The sequence below is a fragment of the Colias eurytheme genome, chromosome 7, assembly GCF_061535395.1.
Source record: "Colias eurytheme isolate Ceu_HAF_F1 chromosome 7, ilColEury1 Martin Lab GWU primary, whole genome shotgun sequence".
In the NCBI taxonomy this organism is placed as follows: Eukaryota; Metazoa; Arthropoda; class Insecta; order Lepidoptera; family Pieridae; genus Colias; species Colias eurytheme.
In genome coordinates this window covers 9,339,867-9,361,191 of record NC_142986.1, presented here as the reverse complement: position 1 = coordinate 9,361,191, position 21,325 = coordinate 9,339,867, and the positions used below count along the sequence as shown (strand labels likewise).

Genomic DNA, 21,325 nt, shown 5'->3' with positions numbered 1-21,325 from the left:
TAGTAATTTAACTTGTAGACTAGTATAATTATAGCGATATAGGTATTCCGCCACCCGCAGAAAATACTTGTCAATTTTTTATACATAACGTAACGGCACCAGTCTTGTACAGATTAAGGAAAAAATTGAAGTTTTTTGCATATTTCTCGTAGGTTTTTTAACTTTATTGGATATTGTTAAGTTATACCTTTAGTTCAATGTTAGTTTAACGTAACCAATGTTAGAAAAAAGATTACAATGCATAAATAATGAAGTTATTTATAAATTAAAAAACCACTTTTTTGCACCAGTGATGGACAGTGAAAATCTAATGATGGACACCCAGTTTTGGACAACATCCAGTTATGAACACCCATTTATGGACTGTACCTAATATTTTTTCTCCAGTTATTTACACTTGGAGAAGACTTATAGTTCATCAATAGAATCTTGAAAATGATGATTGGAATATAATAAATCGGGGATGTATTTATAAAAAATAGTACTTATTAATTATTTTGCATAGTTATAATATTTAAAACAGTCTTAATTTCCATTTTCTAGGCAAAAATTGGACAAATGCATCGTTAAATACGAGTTATGTCCGTTAAGAAACACCAATATAGGTTTTTTTTCTCAATAAGTCAGGGATGAAAAATATAACTAAAAAAAGTACTGCCATTCCATCCATTTTGGGACTTCTTCTTCTTCGTCATATCACTCTTGTCAGAGCGAACGTGGTCAACATGAGGTTTGGGGGGGTAAATGTTACCCGCTTCACGATATTCCGCCATATCTCTCTGTTTCCTGGCATTCCGCTACACTCGTGAAGTGAATCGCCAATCTGAATCCGCCAGCAGCCTTAATTTGATCGGTCCATCGATATGGATTCCAAATTGTAGCACGAGGCAAAAAGCTTTTTTTAAACTGTTGTCAAGATGGTGTGGATGAAATTTAAGCGTGTGTGCTATATGGTGGTGGAATTTCAGCAGACAGCGATCCAAACAGTTCATCAGAGAACTCTCTATGATAGATACGTTACAATACGCATAAGTATGCGACTTCTCTACGCAGTAATAGAGAATGAAGCCGAGAACGAGTCGCACAGCACATAATGACCCATTGTTATAAAATATATTCTTCATGGGTAGATATATATTATGTTGTTGGACCCATTAGTGTAATTTTAACAAAAAATGTCAATGTCCATTATAGGAACCAAAGCAAATCCAGTCATGGACAATTGTTGTACAATATTGGAACCCTTTGTTTGAAATCGTCGTGATAGGTATATTATTAATCAGAATGAAAAGACAATACAGAAAAGGGCATGTAATTAATACCTTTAAAAAAAGTTTATTTTCGACATATGTCCATAAATGGATATATCCATAGAATTAAATCCAGTTATGGACACTGAAGAATTTTATTTAAACAACATAACCTATCATGATACTAAATCGTGTAATATTTCATACAATTAACTACTATAAATAAAAGTAATATCAAATTATGCTAACATTTATAAAAAAATTCTTGTAACCAAAATTGTGTCCTCACTTCCTTAAGGATTTCCTTAGTAAAAACGGACTTTTTCGAAACGAGTCGCAGCAACTAAACATAACGTTCTGCCATCTTCAAACATTTTGGCCGAATAAGATGAAGTGTCGTTTTTTGATAGCTTATGAACCAAACTTTTATTTTAAGTATTGCCAAATTATATAACGTTAATTTTGGTCTTAATATTTAAATTTAATATTTATTTTGTCCATTACTGGATGCTTGTCCACCACTGGTGCCGTTACCTTACCATATTCAGATTTTTAGATATCAAATACCCAAATCATAACAACATTTTCAGCCGGATCCGAAGTATCTCCAACGACCAGTCTCAATGACTACCTACGTAACTACCTGGGTCTTCACGGCACGAAGGCCATGTGCCATGAAGGCGGCTGTGGGGCCTGCGTCGTGTCTGTCTCCATGACACACCCTGGGACCAAGGAGAAACGGGTGTTTGCTGTTAATTCGGTTAGTATAGAATACTAGCTGTGTATCACGGTTTCTGCCGCGTGGCTCTGCTCCTGTTGGTCTTAGCGTGATGATAGATATATAGCCTATAGCCTTCCTCGATAAATGGGCTATCTAACACAGAAATAATTTTTTAAATCGGACCAGTAGTTCCTGAGATTAGCGCGTTCAAACAAACTCTTCAGCTTTATAATATTAAGTATAGATAACTATTTGGTATAAGGACATGTGATAGTATGTAAATAGAGAGGTTGGTCAAAAAGTCGACTATAAGCCAGGCGCGGTCACAGCCTGAAATTTTCGGGGGAGGAGTGGGATGGAAAATAAGACTTATAATAAAATATATTAAAGGTAATATAACATTTTATTACTGTACACATTATAATATAGGTAATAAATGATTAACAAAATATATGAGTAATCATTTTTTACATATAAATGAAAGTAAGTAATTAATAAAAATAAAATGTTAAATTAAGGACAATACAATATAATTTTTGAATATTTAAAAATAGGTAGGTACCTCAAATAAATCGTAAATATTTAGTTAGACCGTTATCAGACGGTAAGTTCAATGACATTGTGGCACAATTCCGTTAATCGAATACCAATTCAGAAATCGTAAACTAAAAGCTATAGAAACACTTTTATTACCAACTGGCTTTCCGTGCGCGGGTTTCCCTGCTTTGTAGAGAACTTTAGAAATTATCTAGGTACCTACCTACTAAATTATTTCTCAAGAACCATTTATTTCTCCACATATAAAACCTCATCAAAATCCGTTGCGTAGTTTTAAAGATTTAAGCATACAAAGAGACATAGGGACAGAGAAAACGACTTTGTTTAAACTAGGTACTTATGTAGTGATGAAATATTAAAATACTTGAAAAAAGCCCAGGTACTATATTTTGGAACGAAATATCTTGACATATATATTGCACGCCTCATAAGCGAAGCGTTGAGGTGGGTACTACTGTCACTTCGCGCAAAACATCTGATTTTTCAAACTTAAAATGTCTTTATGTATCATACATTGCACTTGTAAGATAATACATACACACACATATTAAGAAAAAACACTATTTTTAACGTTCATGATATTTTTGATGTCATTTTTGTTATTTAAACTAGTTAAAAAACAGTTTAAAAAAGTTCTGTCTTGGACGTCCGTGTGTCTGTATGTGCGGATCCTTTTTCTTGTTAACACGATAGCGACCGAAATACTTTACTAATCGAGTCTTTTTTTTTTCTTACGCTTGAGTATGCTCAGGAATAGAACCCTTTCATTTTTCAGGGTCTGATTCGATGTGGTTTAATTGTTATTAAATAAACAAAAATAATAATTAATAAATATTTATTAAAAAAAAATTATGAGGCGTGCACTTTTGGATTTTCCAAATTATCTTTTATTTATGATGAATTAAATTCAAGTCCTTCAATAACAAGCAAAACTAAATGAAATAATTTATTTTCTTTCAACAAATTTACCAATGTCACCTTGTGATAATTATAAATTATGCTGCATTATACTTATCAATTATCATATCTAAAATGCCATTTAATCTGTATCATCGTAAAAAAACAAAAAAAGAAAATGATTGAGGAAAAATATTACCTTGCAGTCTTTTTGAATTTGCTATGTCATGTCCGGTATTTATGCATATGAGGTTTTAATCATTTCATCTTATTTCCTCGACAATAATACATATTAGCGGAAATATAGTTAGCGTATAATTATAATTAGGTACCTACTTGCTTGTACTAAGCTGTCTTGTGTGTCTAAGCGCTCAATTATCTTAACTATTTAAATGAAACCTTATGAAGAATAGGTGGAACTAATATCACTCAGAGCTGGCATAATGTTAAGTTATAATTCCTTTATATTAGTCATGAGAACAAGGTTATAATATTATTAGACTGATACGATTTTCCCACAGCCTTTAAACCATGTTTCACTACCATTGTATGACATTCCACATACCTACATAGTCACGAGAAAGATACAAAAATATAAAATGAAGTTTCCAAACAGATAAAAAGCGACCCTGACCACAGCCCTGACTCCCGAACTTATAACTGTGTCTCCGAAGTCAGTTTCACTATAATTGTAACAAATTTAGGATATTGAAGTTGTAGGAGACACGATAATATAGAAAAATAAAAATATTTATAAAGTCCAAAATGTTTATAAAATCCCCTTCATTATTTTCAGTGTCTCGTCCACATTCTGTCATGTCATCAATGGGACATAACAACCATCGAAGGGATCGGCAACCGCAAGGACGGTTACCACAAGCTGCAGACCAGATTGGCAGCTTTCAATGGAACCCAGTGTGGTTATTGTACTCCTGGAATGGTTATGAACATGTATAGGTAAAACTATTTTTGCTAAAAGTCATTTGTCATAACCCTTTTGATGAAACGCCGTACTCCTATACGAAAATATTAAAATAGTACAATTGAAAATCTTCAGTCTTCTATGTTCTTCTTAGCCCAAACTAATTAAGGAAAAAAATTATAGGTACCTATTTCATTTATATATCAGCTATCGAATTCATAATCTTTGCATATCCCATAAATACCTACCTACTAATTTGAAAGTAACATGTGAGCAAATGCTCATTCTTATTCAAATGAATAACAACTAAAAAGTATATTGTGAACTTTAAGTAGAGAGAGTATCAGTGAGGCCTAAACATAGGCATTCCACGTAGTCATGCTTTGAATACAGATCAATCACAGATCGTGACTTAACATATTGTCCTGTGTAGACGATGTTATTTTTGCTAAAAATAATTTAAATAAGCATACATTACAACCAAACAGAATTAAGTAAACACATTAAATATACATTAGGAAAACCTGTCATTTGAAGTTAAATGATGTTTTGAAAATTCAGTAATTTTGGTTGCAAGGTTCACAAGACATAATTGAATTAAAAATTATGCCTTGGTAATTATGTAGGTACCTACTAGGTAATATGAAAATAAGTGATATGATTGTACTATATGATGAGAAAATAACGATGATAAACAAAACATGGTATCCACAATTAGTTAACCAATTTCGGCAATTCAGGAAAGCTGCATTTTTGAGTTACATAAACATTTTTTCAAACCAGGCCAATTCTGGGAAAACTCGGGCTGATGGGCTAGTCTTGTTACTACTATAATGCCTACGTACTTGTATTCATAGCTTCTGAATATTATAATTTCATGTGTCTCCCTTTTATTTTAGCCTTCAAAACAGCACAGATAAGCTGTCAATGCATGAAGTAGAGAGATCGTTTGGTGGAAACATGTGCAGATGTACAGGTTATAGACCAATCATGGATGCGTTTAAGAGCTTTGCTGTGGATAGAGATTCCAGGCTGAAGGATAGAGTTCAGGTAGGTGGTAGTAAGAAGATCAGCTGTTCTATTTGCAGAGTGTTGCTATACATTCTTTGGTAATTTAGGTATATCACAACTACGAGAATAATAGGCCAATTAGGTACCTATTTACAGGAAAATTCAGGACGTCTTTAAATAAACTTCTAGTCTTTTATGGTGGCCAATTTAAAGCCTTTCATTAATTGTTAAGTGCTTTATCTTATAGTCAAAATATCTGTGTCCAGCTTATTAAAATTAATTTGTTATAGGACCTGGAAGAACTGGACAAAGTGAAGTGCAGGAAGAATTGCGAAAGGAAATGCTCTGAAGGAGACGATTGGTGCATCATTGAAGAAACAAGTGATAGTCTTATGAAGCTAGGGGGAGCTAACCGGTGGTACAAAGCGTATACTGTTGATGATGTTTTTAAGGTTAGATTTAGTTGTCATCTGCATACTTAAGATTCATTAAGTTTATAGATTTTCGCTCATTTTAAAGAAATGCCAATTCCAATGAGATGTTCCACCGCAGTCACATACCTTTGACTGCCGCCTATATCACTCTCTAGCCTCCTGACTATTTCCAGACAAAAAATCATAGCTTAAAACTATTGCGACGTGAAAGAAAGACAACCAAACAAACACAACTTTGCATTTATAAGATTAGTTACGATTCATGGAGGGTCTGTGACATTAAGACATTGAAATTTTGCCACCTATGTAACTTATTATTTATTTTAATGAACCTATTTGTTTCCAGGTTTTAACTAAAGAAGGTACTGATAATTATATTCTCGCCGCAGGAAATACAGGGAAAGGTAGTTTTTTTTACTATCTTGTACCAGTTAAAATGAATTTCTTCAGTCAACAGTCCATTCATGACAAATCGCCTTTTCCAGGAGTATACCCAAACACACCAGAACCCCGAGTATACATCGATATATCATCTATAGAAACTCTAAGGGACACATTTACAGATGGCAATCTAGTACTAGGTGCTGGTATGACCCTCACTGATCTGATGTCCACTTGCCTGGCTCGAGCTAAAGCGAATCAGGAGTATTCCTACTTGAAACTGTTTTGGGATCATTTGGAGCTGGTTGCCCATGTGCCAGTTAGAAATGTAAGTCCATTAATAAATTTGTGATTGACATGGTGATTTCATAAGTTGTGACGTTGTATGACTAGATGTATACTTTCTAAAATGTTGCTCTAAACCATGTCCTTAGTTCCTTACCTTCGTGGAAGTGACCTGCTACCTTAAAAGGTTTATGATGACGTAATTTTTAAAATGGTTTGCTTTAAGATAAGCTCAATTGAGATTTGAGATTAACAACAAGTTTTGTTACAGATTGGTACAATTGGAGGCAACTTGGTACTTAAGAATAAGCATCATGATTTCCCATCGGATGTATTTCTTCTTTTGGAAACTGTACAGGGTTGCGTAACTACAGGTAAGTTAATGATCTCCAGTAATTTATAACTATAAAGCAATAACTAAAAAGATTACAGAATGCATCCGAAATTTTTGTCTGTATAATATGGCTATTTGTATTTTTCAGTCGATAATAACAAAAAAGAAACAGTTACAAGAGCGAAAGATTTTGTGCAAATGGATTTAAGCAATAAGCTGGTGATAAACGTGAAACTACCGCCTCTGTCTTCAAAGAATTTAATAAGAACTTATAAGGTAAATGGTTATTACTATTTATAATAATTATTATATATACATATTATAAAATGCATTAACTAAATGATAATTAAATGGTCATTCTATGAAGAGGTCTAGAATCTCTCTAGAATCTAGATGATTTTATCACTTATTTTCTTTCATTAGAAAGCAATGCCTACGTCTATAAAAGGTAGGTATATATGAAATGGTTCCTTATAATAATATATTTTCACAATATTAATGTCGTGTACACATTTATGTTTTTAGATAATGCCTCGAGCTCAAAACGCGCATGCGATTGTGAACGCAGGATTTCTTTTCCATCTAGATAAAAAGAATCTAATAGAGTCATCCAACATCGTCTTTGGGAATATAAGCCCAGATTTTATTCACGCAAAAGAAACTGAAAATTGTATACAAGGGAAGGATTTATTTACTGATGAAACTTTGAGAAAAGCGCTAGAGAAGTTACAACAAGAATTGGTACCTGAGGACAATCCGCCTGAACCTTCACCGTATTGTAGGAAAGCTATTGCTTTGGGGTTGTTTTATAAGGTAATTTCGAAGGATACGCATGTTTATTTTAAATTTTAATTAACAATTATAAAAAATAAAAAGCGAGGAATCAAATCGAGTTTTTATGATTTGATCTAAAGAAATGTTTATAGCTGAGGGATATAAATAAATTATTGGGAAGGGTCAAAAATTGGACTTAAAAAAGTAAGGAATTATCCATGTCTTTCGGAATACTGTTAAAGCTTTTTTACAGGCAGTATTATCACTCAGTCCATCAGTAAACCCACGGTACAAGTCTGGTGGCGAAGTATTGTCTCGCCCCATCGCTACGGGTACTCAAACCTACGATACAGACAAGTCATTGTGGCCTCTCAATCAACCTGTGGAGAAATTGGAAGGATTGTCGCAGGTATAGCTCTAATATAACATTTTAATTTATCATATGACTTAGTTTTAACCCATTGAGCCCCAAGCGGCCCGTTCGGTCCATGACACAATAGATTTTCTATTGTGTCTGTGGTTCCGGGGCCTGAGTTATAACAGTTATTGAAGAATTTGATAAGTATGTAGCTTGGTCCCAAAGTAGATAAATTTCTTAACAGTTAAGATTAATGGGGTATTCTACGTATTTGTACAAAAAAGTAAAGGAAGACATGACACATACTGCAGTTTTATTTATTCAATTTAAAATTTATGAAGCTTTATAACCTCTTTTCAATCGGAAATATCAAAGAAACCTCAATAGACACCTAAAGCTGAAGATTTTCCATTTCGACTACGCACCTCATTGTTTTACAAAAACATTTGGCCAATTCTCTAATCATTTCTCAAAGGCTTCCTTACTATACTTACTATAATATTCTTGTTCTTCCAGTGTTCAGGAGAGGCTCGGTACTGTAGTGACAGACACGAAGCCCCGCGGGACGTGCATGTTGCGTTTGTTCTATCCACTATATGCGTGGGAGAAATCGTATCTTTTGATCCTTCTGAAGCCTTGGTAAGATTTAAATTAAAACTTCTTTAGGAGGCGAGACTGAATTACAATAATTATAGATGCCTAAAACGTTTATTCTTCTGTTGCTAAATTTTGCTTGTAGATATCAAGACCGATAAATGTAACTAGACAATATTATCTTTCAGAAAACTCCCGGAGTTGTAGGTTTTTTCACCGCAAAAGACATTCCAGGGAGAAATACGTTCACGCCCACTGAAGTTCCTTTGCAAGCAGAAGATGAAGTGATTTTGCCAGAGAAAAAAGTGTCCTATCACGGTCAGCCTATAGCTCTAATTGCCGCAACAACTCATAAATTGGCCATTCGAGCTGCTGGTCTTGTAAAAGTGAAATATAATCAATCGAAACAGAAGCCAGTTTTGAGTATTCAGGATGCTTTGAAAGCTCCGGATAAAGATAAGAGGGTAAGATTTTAGTGGTGGATTTAGAGAGACAGAAATGATGATTTCAAGAAAACTATACAACAAAACCATACTGTTGTGTCCATATTTTTAATACTTAAATAAAAAGTGCAGGCACAGAGATGCGTAATATATATAAAACCGAACATTTCAGATACGCCAAGAGAACTCAATCAAACCAACAGACAAAGGAACAGACATAGCACATGTTATAAAGGGCTCGTATTACGTCCCTGACCAGTATCACTTCACCATGGAAACCCAGAGCTGTACGGTGGGCAACACGCGCCGCGGCCTGGTCGTACGGTCGGCAACACAGTGGATGGATTTGGTGCAGTCTGCTGTTGCTAAATCTTTGAATTTGCCGTTGAATAGGTGTGTGTTAAATTTACTAAAGTAGATGTGATAGTAGATTAATGCTAGAAAAAAAAGACAGGTCTTTCAGGCGCCCTATTAATAAGCAGCATGAAGTGGTACTCAATCATTTTCACGACTTCAATATTATAAGTAGGTAAGATCTTCTCAATCTCAATTCAATTATTTTGGGTTTGATACCTTAGAACTTTCCACTGGATTTGACTTTAATTTCCAAAGATCAGGAAATCAGGTCACAGCTGACTCTCGTGTGGTCCATTTATTTTTGGTCAAGTACAAGTACAAGTGCGTTAAAGTACGTTAAAATAAAACTTCAGACGTGTCCGACGACTAATAATAACACTTCAAAGATCTTTTAACATTTTATTGTAGAAATTAAAAACCTTTAATTCATTTATTTATTTTCCTAGTGTTACAGTAGAAGTGACCCGCATAGGCGGTGGTTACGGCGCGAAAGCGGGCCGCTCGTCGCTAATCGCGTGCGCATGTGCACTCGTCGCGCACAAGCTGAACAGGGACGCCACTATGGTGCTCCCGCTCACACACAACATGGCGGCTATAGGGAAACGGCAGCCGTGCTATGCGGAGTATGAGGTGAGTGTATAGGACATGATATGGGTATAATTTTCGGACAAGAAATATGAAATAAGCTATGATGTTTTTTAAGTTAATAGATAGGATGTACTCACTCCCGTACCATTTCCCAGCATTAAAAAAAGATGTCTTGAATGGCAATTTGAAAGTCAGGTTTTGCCCGACTCATGTACGTAGAGATAGAGATATACAATCTGTTTTATGCGCAAAAGAGAAGACTAACAAACAAATCAAAGGACACGACTATTAAAGTACTATATCGTTTGTATACAACCTGTCCCTCATTGTCTTTAGTCTAAACATCTTCATAATCAGCTAAAAGTGTTAATTCTTACAGATAGCAGTCAACGCTGAGGGTGTTATCCAATACCTAAACCTCTCATGCTATTCAGACAATGGTTGTTCCTTCAACGATACCTCAGCTAGTGACCTGCCCTCGGCTTTGTCCAACTTATACGATACTTCGAGATGGAGCATCAAAACTTATAGTGTGCTTACTGATAAAGCTAGTAACACGTGGGCAAGGGCGCCAAGTAAGTTGCTATATATTATTATTAATTAATTAAATAGAAGCAGATATTACGGGAGATGGTATTAAATCAGAGGGACAGGAGAAGTAGAGGGTCAAGTGCCAAAAAAGAACAAGTCAAAAATTATAGTTTTTAAAACATTATTCCAGTAATTGATTTGTGTTTTACAGCTACTACTGAAGGGACAGCGGTATCAGAGCACTTAATGGAACGTATAGCTTATACTATGAAAAAGGATTCACTGGACATAAAATTGCTTCACATATCATCAACAAACAGTTCGATCAAGGACATGATAGACACATTCAAAAAGGACACCAATTACGACGACCGTAGAGCTGAAATTGCTAAATTCAATTCTGAAAATGCATGGACGAAGAAGTCACTAAGGGTTTCCTTAATGGCATATCCTATAAATTATTACGGGAATTTCCCAGTCACAATATCAGTTTATCATACGGATGGTACAATACTGATTTCCCATGGTGGTATAGAAATGGGGCAGGGTATAAATACGAAGGTTGCTCAAGTTTGTGCGTATAGCTTGAAGGTGCCTTTAGAAATAGTAAAGGTGAAGGGAGCTGATAGTTTTGTGTCTCCCAATGCGATGGCCAGTAGTGGTAGTATTACTAGTGAGAGTGTAGCATTTGCAACTATTAAGGCTTGTGATGAATTGTCAAAGAGATTGGAACCTGTGAGGCAAGGGCTAAATGAACCGACGTGGGAAGAGGTGGTTAAGGCGGCATTTGAGAAAGGTAAGGATTTTGTTCGGCATTATCTCTATCTGCTTATGCCTTTATATCTACTCCTAAGTAGATGCCTAAATAAGGAATTGGTATCTTATTTAGATATCAGGAATTTACTGTAAGAACAGCTAGGCGGAAAATTACTATATTTCAACATAATATCATAGGTAGGCATTTAAAAGTTGTAAACTTAATCGTAAAAGCTATAAATTAGTTACCATAATATAACTTAATCTTGCTATTACTTCAAAAAAATATAAAGCACTATCGAATCATTTAATCTTCAAAACTAGATTGATTGTTGTAGGTATAAACCTGCAAGTAAGTGCGGCAACATCTGAAGAAAGCGCTTTACAACCGTACCCAGTGTATGGAGTCGGTTCAGCGGAGATAGTGTTAGATGTGTTGACGGGTTCTCACCAGATATCGAGGGTGGATATCGTTGAGGATACAGGGCAGAGTATTAGTCCCGCGTTGGATGTTGGACAGGTAAGATTTTTATGAACGTAAGCTTATAGTATCACCATGGTATCACGCTTTAAAACAATGTATTATTTTATTATTTACGAATTAAATTTACGTTTTTATCAAATTTATCATGTAATAAAAATTGTAAGTACTACAAGCTTTCTTAAATTGTAATGGAGGTAACTAACAACAAAAATAAAACTTCTTTAGCGGCGTTGGGTATAAAATCTTAAACTCGCGTCAGGACACGTGGCCTGATCGAAAAAGCGTAAGACGGATTTTTTTTTTTTAGTCCTTATATTCCATGCGTAAGACGGATACCATTCCAAAATATCAAACATGCTGAACGTTAATAATCAAGTTTTCACTTCTGCCGGCACTCCCGGAGTGCATTTTTTTTTTAATTTATTTTATACCTAAATTCACGTTAGATTAATAATTATTAAACTAGAATACCGAGGACTTCACTGTCAGACATTTCAAATAGGATTGAAAATTATTATGAATACATGGGATAAGTAATAATATTTCAGATTGAAGGTGCATTCATAATGGGTCTAGGTCTCTGGACCTCAGAGAAGCTGATATTCTCTCCATCAGGCCAGCTGCTCACGGACCGGACGTGGACGTACAAGCCTCCAGGAGTTAATGATATACCTGCTGACTTCAGGATTACGTTTAAGAGGAATTCATTTAATAATAATGGGGTTTTGCGGTCGAAAAGTAAGTTACTTTTGTTGTATTAGAATGTGTCGCTTTCTGATAACTATTAAATTGTAGGTATGTTGGCAAAATCTAAATTTATCTAAATAGAAAAAATAAGAAGCTTGTGTTTTATCTTAGAACATTAAAAAATATTTATAAACATCAATAGTGTTACAATAATAAAAAAAAAACTGATTACATTACTTGCCTAAGGAAAGTAACATTTTTTTTTAAAGTGAAACTTTTATTACATCGTCTCAAACTTTTTGGTCTGTGTAGCGCATGTCGCGTGTATCGCGGCTGCCGAGTAGGTAACTTACCTACTCGGCAGCCGCGATACACGCGACATGCGCTACACAAAGCAGTGTTCGGAACCGTTCGAACAGTTTCACTTTTACCGTGGTTTCATAAAACCAAACAACATTTTTTAATTTATTGTATCATGTTTTTTAAATTATAATTATTTGCATGCTGCTATTATAACAAAGTAATATCAACATTTTTTAAACCTTGTTCCGAAAATATTTAAATTCCAAAAATAATTATTAAAATTTAAAATGTAATAAATTTCCAGCGACGGGTGAACCTGCGCTTGTCCTTGCGGTGGTGGTGACGTACGCGCTGCATGAGGCCATCTGTGAGGCTCGGAAGGAGTACGGCCATGTTGATACGGATTGGGTGCAAGTTGGTGAGTTGTGGGAAATGAAAATGTTTATAGAATTTAACCCTAAAGCGCGTCACACACGGTGAAGATACTATAATATTTTATCTTAAGATACTATAATATTTTATATTACAGTATCTTAAGGTATCCGGTATCAGCGTTCTGACCATCATTTTTCTTTTTGTCATTGCGTACTGCCGACTGCGTACCCCTGTAGAACCGCCATCCTGTTACAAATGACTCGAAATTTCGTGGGTCATTTGTAACAGGATGGCGGTTCTACAGGGGTCTTAGTACGCAATGACAAAAAGAAAAATGATGGTCAGAACGCTGATACCGGATACCTTAAGATACTGTAATATAAAATATTACAGTATCTTAAGATAAAATATTATAGTATCTTCACCGTGTGTGATGCGCTTTAAGCAGGCCAAGGACGGATGCGTCCCACATAGATTTTTCGATGCTGTAGCAGGTTTTGGTAATGAAGAGCCCACGATCTGTCAAAATTTAATCGTAAATACTGGTAAATACCATACTCTATGGTTTCGAATTTGCAAACTCTGTGACACTGACAGCCATTCGAATTTCGTCGGTCCGTTATAGACGTGTTTTTGAGTGACTATGGTAGTTTTATTCAGATTATGGCGAAACAAAGAAAGCTAAGTCGTGCAATTTTTTGATATGTTAGAAATTTTGAGTTTTCCTAGCAGGATTTGCATTATTTCTAGTCGATTTCTTGCCAAATTGTCTAAAACAAGGCAAATAATAATGTGGGGAACATGTGACCAAAGCCTGTTGAGTCGAACTTATTTGTGGGAGCTATATATCCTTTGCCTATTCAAATCACCTATTATTTTTATACTAGCCTTTGCACCCGACGATTCTTGTGTTTTTTTTAAATATATTTTTTTTACTGAAAACTACGCAACTAGCAATTACAATTTAAAATACATAATAATGATCTAGTAATCAAACACTAGAATTATGAACACACAAACATTCGACATTTATATAATATAGTCATGGCACATAAAGGGTAGTCTCTACCCAGGCAATGGGAATATGTTTTCCCGCATTTTTTTCAGGACTTTCAGTGTTTTTTTTTTTTCAGAGTGTGTTGATAAGGAATCATACAGGCCGCTATTCAAAGCCTAAATCCATATATAACACTTTATATCTTACAGCAGTTCTTCGGGGCCTGTTTAAGGGTTAATGAAAAATGATATTAATAATATATTTTACGTTTAAAATTTAAATTAAAATATGAAGTAATTAGTTTATTTTCTACGAAGCTTTGGTAATTTGCGGATCAAAATAATCCACATTAATCACTTCAATCTTAACCCGCCATTGGTGACCTCATATGTCTGTGAGACCGGGCAGTTAAAGAAACCCAAATATTTTTGTCACCGTTTATCGAATTGCACTGTGATTTCGAGTAGCTGCCTAATTTCGCGCCCCCTACCCTACCCCTACCCCACGACAGCGACGCGGGCGCACGTTACTGAGTTTTGGCCAAAACCCGGTGCGTGAGACCGGCGTCACCAACTAAGTAAGTAAAATGGTTATTGTGTATTTTTTTTATTTTACTTATTTTGATAAAGCTATTGTTGTAATTTATAGTTTAATCATATAATTCTATTATTAGTAAGCGTTTTGCTAGATTTGATCGATATTTTACAAGAAATTCCGTGTTTTTTGTTCAAATTGTGAACATTGTTTCAGCATGTCTTACGAAAGTAATCAGTGTCGTCTCGAGGCTCTTTTGCAAGAAGCAGTATCTGATGAGGACAGATTACAAACGTCATCGGAAAGTGAATCTGGAAGTGACTTCGAACCAGATAATTTCGAACCAGATCGCACGTAGTACCAATAACTTGCTCTAGTTGTTTGGCTGTTGAAGATGAATGATTTTAGTATTGTATATATTTTTTTTTTGGTCGAAGTATTACCATTTCTGTTACTTCATTTTATGTTTTCAGTGTCATAAGACTGACTAAGCCTAATTTTACTGTTAAATAATAAAGATTGATGCTTTATTTTTGAGTTTTAAAAAAACTTTGTTAAAATACTTGACAATTTTAGTTATTTCAAAGATGTTGTCTTATGCTAATAAAAGAGATTTGATTTATTAAATACCTATGTTTTATTGACAATAGCTGTGTTTTACCTGAAAATAAAACACATATTAAATACTTACCTATATTTGAAGCTTACTTCATTGAGAAGGTACCTAGCTTTTTCCGCCTATTTTTCCCTCTCTTTCCGTTGTATATATGCTATCTCTCTCGCACACCTCTCCACCAGGTGGCGGGGCGCACGATAATGTCGGGCGCTGGATGTTTTTCATTGAGTCGAAATCCACAACAGGTGGACGTTAAGTGTAAGCTTCAAATATAGGTAAGTATTTAATATGTGTTTTATTTTCAGGTAAAACACAGCTATTAAACACTTGACCGTAATTTGAAGCTTACTTCATTGAGACCTGTTTGTTACCCACCTGGTGTACAATATATGGACGCCAATGTGAATTTGAATACATAAGTAATTACTTATTTCTTTATTTGAAAGAGTAAGGTGTGCAGATAGTATACCTACCAATAAATCACACAAATTTTTATATTATATAATATATTAACAATCCCAGATGAAAAGTTAATCAAATAAGAACCAAAAAGTTAATCATAATGATTAAAAGTATTAGAACTTATGAGATTGGTTCAAGCGTACCTTAGTTAACCTTTTGGGCTTGAAAAGTTAAAGTTACACAATTTTCACTATCTTTAGCGTAAATCTGCGAAAGCGCCAGTAACGACTTTCAATTACGCATTTAGATGTTACTTACAAAATGAAGCAACAGCTGATCCCGACGAGGCAAAAATACCTCAAACTCAAACCTTTATTTATTCAATTAGAACTCTGTAGAAGCACAATTGAATCATCTTTACATAGAATTACCACCTGTCTCAACTCACACAGTTTTAACCCAACCTGCTACAAGCGGACAAGAAGAGAACTTGGTCCTTACTTTTGGGGTCAGAAATATTAATTATTATTACTTTAAAAGGTCACCCCTTGAATAAGGCAATAAAATATCAAAACAGGTAAACGGTTTTAATTATAATACAGATTTTTAACATCAAACCAAACCGTGCGGTATCTATTAATGTTTAGAGCCAACGCCACCAATCATAATCTAAACATGGCTAGTACTTTCAGTACAATGCATGAATTATTTATTTAAAACTGATAGGTCATAAACTCTGTACTGGAAACAAATATACTGAACTTAACTCTTAAGAGACTAAAATGATAAGGAGCTTATCTGTGTCCCAAAACTGCAATTACTACAGCCAAGTACGTTACTTTTAATCAATTCGGTTTTAAGATATAATTATGATTTACAAAAGAACTTATATACCGAAAGCCTCGGGACTACATAACGTGACTTATCTTCTTATATATAAAATGAATCGCAAAATGTGTTGGTAAGCGCATAACTCGAGAACGGCTGAACCGATTTCGATAATTCTTTTATTATATTCCTTGAAGTACGAGGATGGTTTTTATGTAGAGAAAACGTAAGTACCACGAGCGAAGCCGGGGCGGACCGCTAGTTTATAATAATAGTGTTTGTGCACAACACTAGGCAGTCAACAGCTATATGAACGTCAGATAGGAAAAGAGCCAAATTTATCCAGTCAGTAACAAAGGATTTTAACTATAGTTACTTTATTCTAATTCAACCAACTACTACTAGCTACTCCGTATGTCTTTTGGATAGACGGAGGCAAATAGGATTTTTATTCCAACTATATCATTTGATATTTTGAAAATGTACTCCACATTTTCATACCGTCAGAGTCATTTTGCAGATTATAGTGGTGCAGCACTGAACACTGTCTATTAGGTGGCTGATGCTGCTGACCGGGCCTTCAGTTCCGCTTTCCAGAATACCTTCACCCTTCTAGGTGTTACTACTACTGAAATAGCGGTACTCTATCGCGTCGTTCAGGTCTCTAACTGACTAGGATTTCTCATATTATCGTAACAACCCTCGCTCGTTCTAACGAGGATAAATTATCGCCAAGGAATTCTGCTGCAGGATAATGGCAAGAGAGATTATAAGCTTAACTATGCAATATTATGTTAAGGAATATGGTGGGTTTTGAATACTATCGTCGTCTGAAAGTATCTCCTTTCGATTAACTGCATTAAGGATGCAGATCTGATCCCATCTTTGTTCCGTAGGAATGCTACGACAGTCTAAACGTTACACTGAACAAAGAAAATTGCCCTGAATATAGTCGGTTGTTCCAACATCCGTAATATGGCTAGCCTAAGGTTAGTTATCCCTTGATTGTAACTGCTACCAATGGAGGCATTGCTCTTGTGTTGTCCACAGTTGTGCGAGTGCAAAAATGAAGAACTGAGCTCGTGGGGAGCTATGTCGAATGAATCTGTGTTAAGATTATGACAGTATAGGACAGTTAGCTGTGGATGCGAAGACAGGACATTACTTTATTCATCCGTAAACACGCGAGGCAGCCACGGACAGCGATATAGCAAGAACTAAACTAGCAAAGTTTAGTTCGCTTACCAGACTTTGTCATGTTTTAAATGCAGTATATCCTCTGAATAGCATTGCATTTATGACTATTGATAAACTTAATTCACCCGTAAACACGAGAAGCAGGCACGGATAGCGATATAGCAAGAACTAAACCAGCAAAGTTTAGTTCGCTTACCAGACTTATATTTTAAAAGCCGTATAGCCTGTACATTTCATTTATTGCCTCCCCCCCCCTCAAAGCAAAGAAATGAGAAGTCATTTGGCAGAGCTTTCTCGTTAAGGGTAGGGGTTCCAAGTAATATCTAATAATAAGAGGCTTTTGTTTGGAAAGATTGACTTTCCGTTATTTATCCTCTATCCTATGTAACTCAACAGTCAGTATTCTCAGCATTCGTTGAGTACTTAAACGTTTTACGTTAATAGTTGTATATAACTTTATTATACAATATAATAATCCTGGTGGGATGACAAAAAACTTGTCTAACAAACGATTATCCTAATCCCTCAGCGATTTATTGTTTGAGCCCCGAAGAAAAAACCTCATGGGTGCAATAATGAGGTCAAATGGGTTGAAAAAACGAGTCAAATAAATTGCCTACAAGACCGGGCAACTAAAATAGGCCTATGAGAGGTCAACTATACGTAATCAATCGTCATTTGTTACATTCAATCGCTTTGCGATTAAAAAATCTCTTCCGATGTTTGTATATGTAAATTGGTCGGCTAGTGCCATTTAATTACGATACCAAACATACCGTTGACACAAGGCTTGGTGACAATCCTCGAAACCACCGCCACAAATCATCTGCGAGATGATATTTGATCCGACTCGCCTTCCTTTGTTGTGATTAGGCTTTGCATTGGTAAATACAATTTGTTCAATTCCAATTTCCATAATTGGTAAACCAATGGTGGTTTCCTGATTCCTGAAGCGTAAACTTTTAGGATACGAAGTATCAATTTCATGCGCCCATTATTTGACGTATCTAACCTTTATTGTATTTATTAGGTCATTTACTATACTGCCCACTGTGAAGTAGATTTCAAAACCTTTTTCTACCTACCTTAGAAGAGTGAAGATCCGATACGGTCATATCCAAAACTTCTTTCGTGGGTCCTCGTTGACAAAAGCAAATATCTATGATCATTTTAATGATCAATCCATTGTATATTTGCACCAATCGCCATTAAAGCCCCGCGAGGGCTGATATATATTTGCACCATTTCCCCGTGGGGACGGTTGTTATCAAAGCCCCGCGAAGGCTGATATATATTTGCACCATGTCTCCGTGAGGTACTGTTGTAATCAAAGCCCCGCGAGGGCTGATATATATTTGCACCATTTCTCCATGAGGGACGGTTGTAATCAAAGCCCCGCGAGGGCTGATATATATTCGCACCATCTTTTCCGTGAGGGACGATTGTAATCAAAGCCCCGCGAGGGCCGATATATATTTGCACCATTTCCCTGCGAGCGACAGCTGCGCGAGGGATGTTTGTAACTAGAAATAAGTAGGGCCTGCCAAAAAATGCTTAAGAGACACCCTGCGAGGGTGAATTTGACCTGGCTAACCCCTGCGAGGAGTAGTGGCCACATTTATGTATTCTGCTTCGAGCAAGAATACACCTTAGTGCTAATATAAAAATAGCAGTAAATAATCATTTAAATAATATAGCAATTAACAAGGTCCTTTAACTTATTTTCCAATGTTAGCGACATTTAATAAATTCATAATTCAAATCAATTCACTAAATTTTAAAATGAACTTCGATTCATATTTATTTTTGTTCATGCAATCGATGTAACATTTAGTTGCTTTATATCCGTTAACATTCCTTACGAACGCAACCATACCGTCGTAGGACGTTATATTTAATTGCACAAAATAATCTCCACTCACCCGCAATTTTTTACTTTTTGTCAAGGTGTACAAGTTTATAATATTATTCTAAAACGTTAGAAGTGAATTGTAAATCCTTTGAAATAAGTGTATCTAAATCTAATTTATATTAAGATATCTCGATAATTATTATACGATAACCCTTTCAGCACAAGTTCAGTAAACCAAAGAATTTAATTGTAAAATTTTTGGTACTTACTCGTTTTAACAAAAAAGTTGCATCATTTGAACATAGGAAACGTAATTTTCAATCAAATTAGCCGTGTGTAATATGTCTATTTTCACATAAAAACGGATCAGAATAATACTCATAAAAGGACACGTATAGACTACGGATAGTTTTGAATGTGTGGAACATTCATGGTACGTATCTACTATACATGAGCGAATTCCATCATTATTCAGTTGAGCGGTAACTCCCGTACGATTTATAAAATAATATCACAACGTGTTCTGACATGTCGTGACTTCTTGGAGCTGACTCATCTCGTTCGATAATTTTTAGTAATAAACTATGATAGGAATTCCGAACCGTTCCTAGCGATAACGACAATGTAATAAAGTCGTAGCAATGGATTGTATGCCTGTAAAGCTTTGAGTTGGCTCATATCCATACTAAGTATTATTAATTGTAATTTTTCCACGAAAAATTCACTTGTACCCTTGTAATAAAAACACATTATTAAAAATGAAATAAAATATTAAAAATATCTATATACAAGAGAGGGTATTTGATATATCTAGTAATATCAAATAATCACAAAAGTAATATTAACGATTCGAGTAAAGCCGAACGGTAACACCGTTAAAATAGCTTTACTCACAGTATTAAAAATTCAAATATTAATTAGTACATATTGCATAATGAAATATTTCAAAAGAAAAGTTACTATTTCAAGTAAAATGTAACGGATGTATCGTTAATTTTAAATATCTTTATTCATGCTATTAAGTATTTAAGCATATTGAAAAATAAACTATTGCTGAAGGATTCATTAAAAACCTCAGCATTTTAAATAAAGTCCAACGATTATACCGTTGACTTTAAAGATTTTTACTCATTTTTAAGTAAAATATTATTAGAATAGATGTAAAAATAACTCACTGTACCGATCCGACGGGATACACTTTTTAACACTTTTAGCACTTGCTTTAAGCAATACTTAATGAAAAACATCCAGCGCCCGACATTATCGTGCGCCCCGCCACCTGGTGGAGAGGTGTGCGAGAGAGATAGCATATATACAACGGAAAGAGAGGGAAAAATAGGCGGAAAAAGCTAGGTACCTTCTCAATGAAGTAAGCTTCAAATTACGGTCAAGTGTTTAATAAAAGATCAAATTTTATATCTATCCCAATGAAAAGTAGCATGAACCGTAAATTACAGATAAACTCGTAGTCAAAAACCCCGGTGCGTGAGACCGGGGTCACCAACGCTGTAAGTCAAATTCACGTCACCAATGGCGGGTTAATATCACTAAGATTTGAGATGATAATTTCATCTTAACGTTATTTATGTGGGCCGATCCCGGCGGCACTGCAATGCCGGGCCGACCCGTGACGGGAGTGGAGCGAGCCCCGAACATCCCGTCGGTTTACAAAAATCAGTTTAATATACTGGTCCCGCTGTGCGGGAACTTTCAGATATTAAGCTGAAAAGAACAGATACTACACTTTGATCTTAGCCAAAAGGCCGAGAAGCGATACCCGAACAAGGTCTTTGGGGGTATATCAATACATCGAAAAAAAATTTCATAAGCGCGATGTATACTTAGACTTAAATTTA

At 35.3% G+C, this 21,325-nt stretch overlaps 2 protein-coding genes and 1 non-coding gene across 4 annotated transcripts in view; 1 reads left to right on the top strand and 2 right to left on the bottom strand.

Moving 5' to 3' along the window:
* LOC149907259 (uncharacterized) overlaps nucleotides 1–21,325 on the top strand; it is a 62,953-nt gene that overhangs the window by 6,807 nt on the left and 34,821 nt on the right. For both annotated transcript variants that reach the window (XM_090103621.1, XM_090103620.1), the window contains exons 2-20: nucleotides 1,841–2,010; nucleotides 4,223–4,383; nucleotides 5,248–5,398; nucleotides 5,650–5,811; nucleotides 6,140–6,197; nucleotides 6,279–6,502; nucleotides 6,731–6,833; nucleotides 6,942–7,069; nucleotides 7,319–7,606; nucleotides 7,821–7,976; nucleotides 8,442–8,564; nucleotides 8,708–8,983; nucleotides 9,135–9,355; nucleotides 9,766–9,949; nucleotides 10,287–10,482; nucleotides 10,650–11,234; nucleotides 11,533–11,714; nucleotides 12,227–12,416; nucleotides 12,973–13,086. In XM_090103621.1, the coding sequence (XP_089959747.1) occupies nucleotides 1,841–2,010; nucleotides 4,223–4,383; nucleotides 5,248–5,398; nucleotides 5,650–5,811; nucleotides 6,140–6,197; nucleotides 6,279–6,502; nucleotides 6,731–6,833; nucleotides 6,942–7,069; nucleotides 7,319–7,606; nucleotides 7,821–7,976; nucleotides 8,442–8,564; nucleotides 8,708–8,983; nucleotides 9,135–9,355; nucleotides 9,766–9,949; nucleotides 10,287–10,482; nucleotides 10,650–11,234; nucleotides 11,533–11,714; nucleotides 12,227–12,416; nucleotides 12,973–13,086 (3,672 nt within the window). The remainder of the gene's footprint in view (nucleotides 1–1,840; nucleotides 2,011–4,222; nucleotides 4,384–5,247; nucleotides 5,399–5,649; nucleotides 5,812–6,139; nucleotides 6,198–6,278; nucleotides 6,503–6,730; nucleotides 6,834–6,941; nucleotides 7,070–7,318; nucleotides 7,607–7,820; nucleotides 7,977–8,441; nucleotides 8,565–8,707; nucleotides 8,984–9,134; nucleotides 9,356–9,765; nucleotides 9,950–10,286; nucleotides 10,483–10,649; nucleotides 11,235–11,532; nucleotides 11,715–12,226; nucleotides 12,417–12,972; nucleotides 13,087–21,325) is intronic.
* Nucleotides 1–21,325, bottom strand: part of Sym (symplekin scaffold protein) — a 90,973-nt gene that overhangs the window by 36,254 nt on the left and 33,394 nt on the right. The window lies entirely within an intron of this gene.
* LOC149907264 (U2 spliceosomal RNA) lies at nucleotides 21,052–21,244 on the bottom strand. The gene has a single exon (XR_016456973.1). It is a non-coding gene; the product is annotated as a U2 spliceosomal RNA (small nuclear RNA).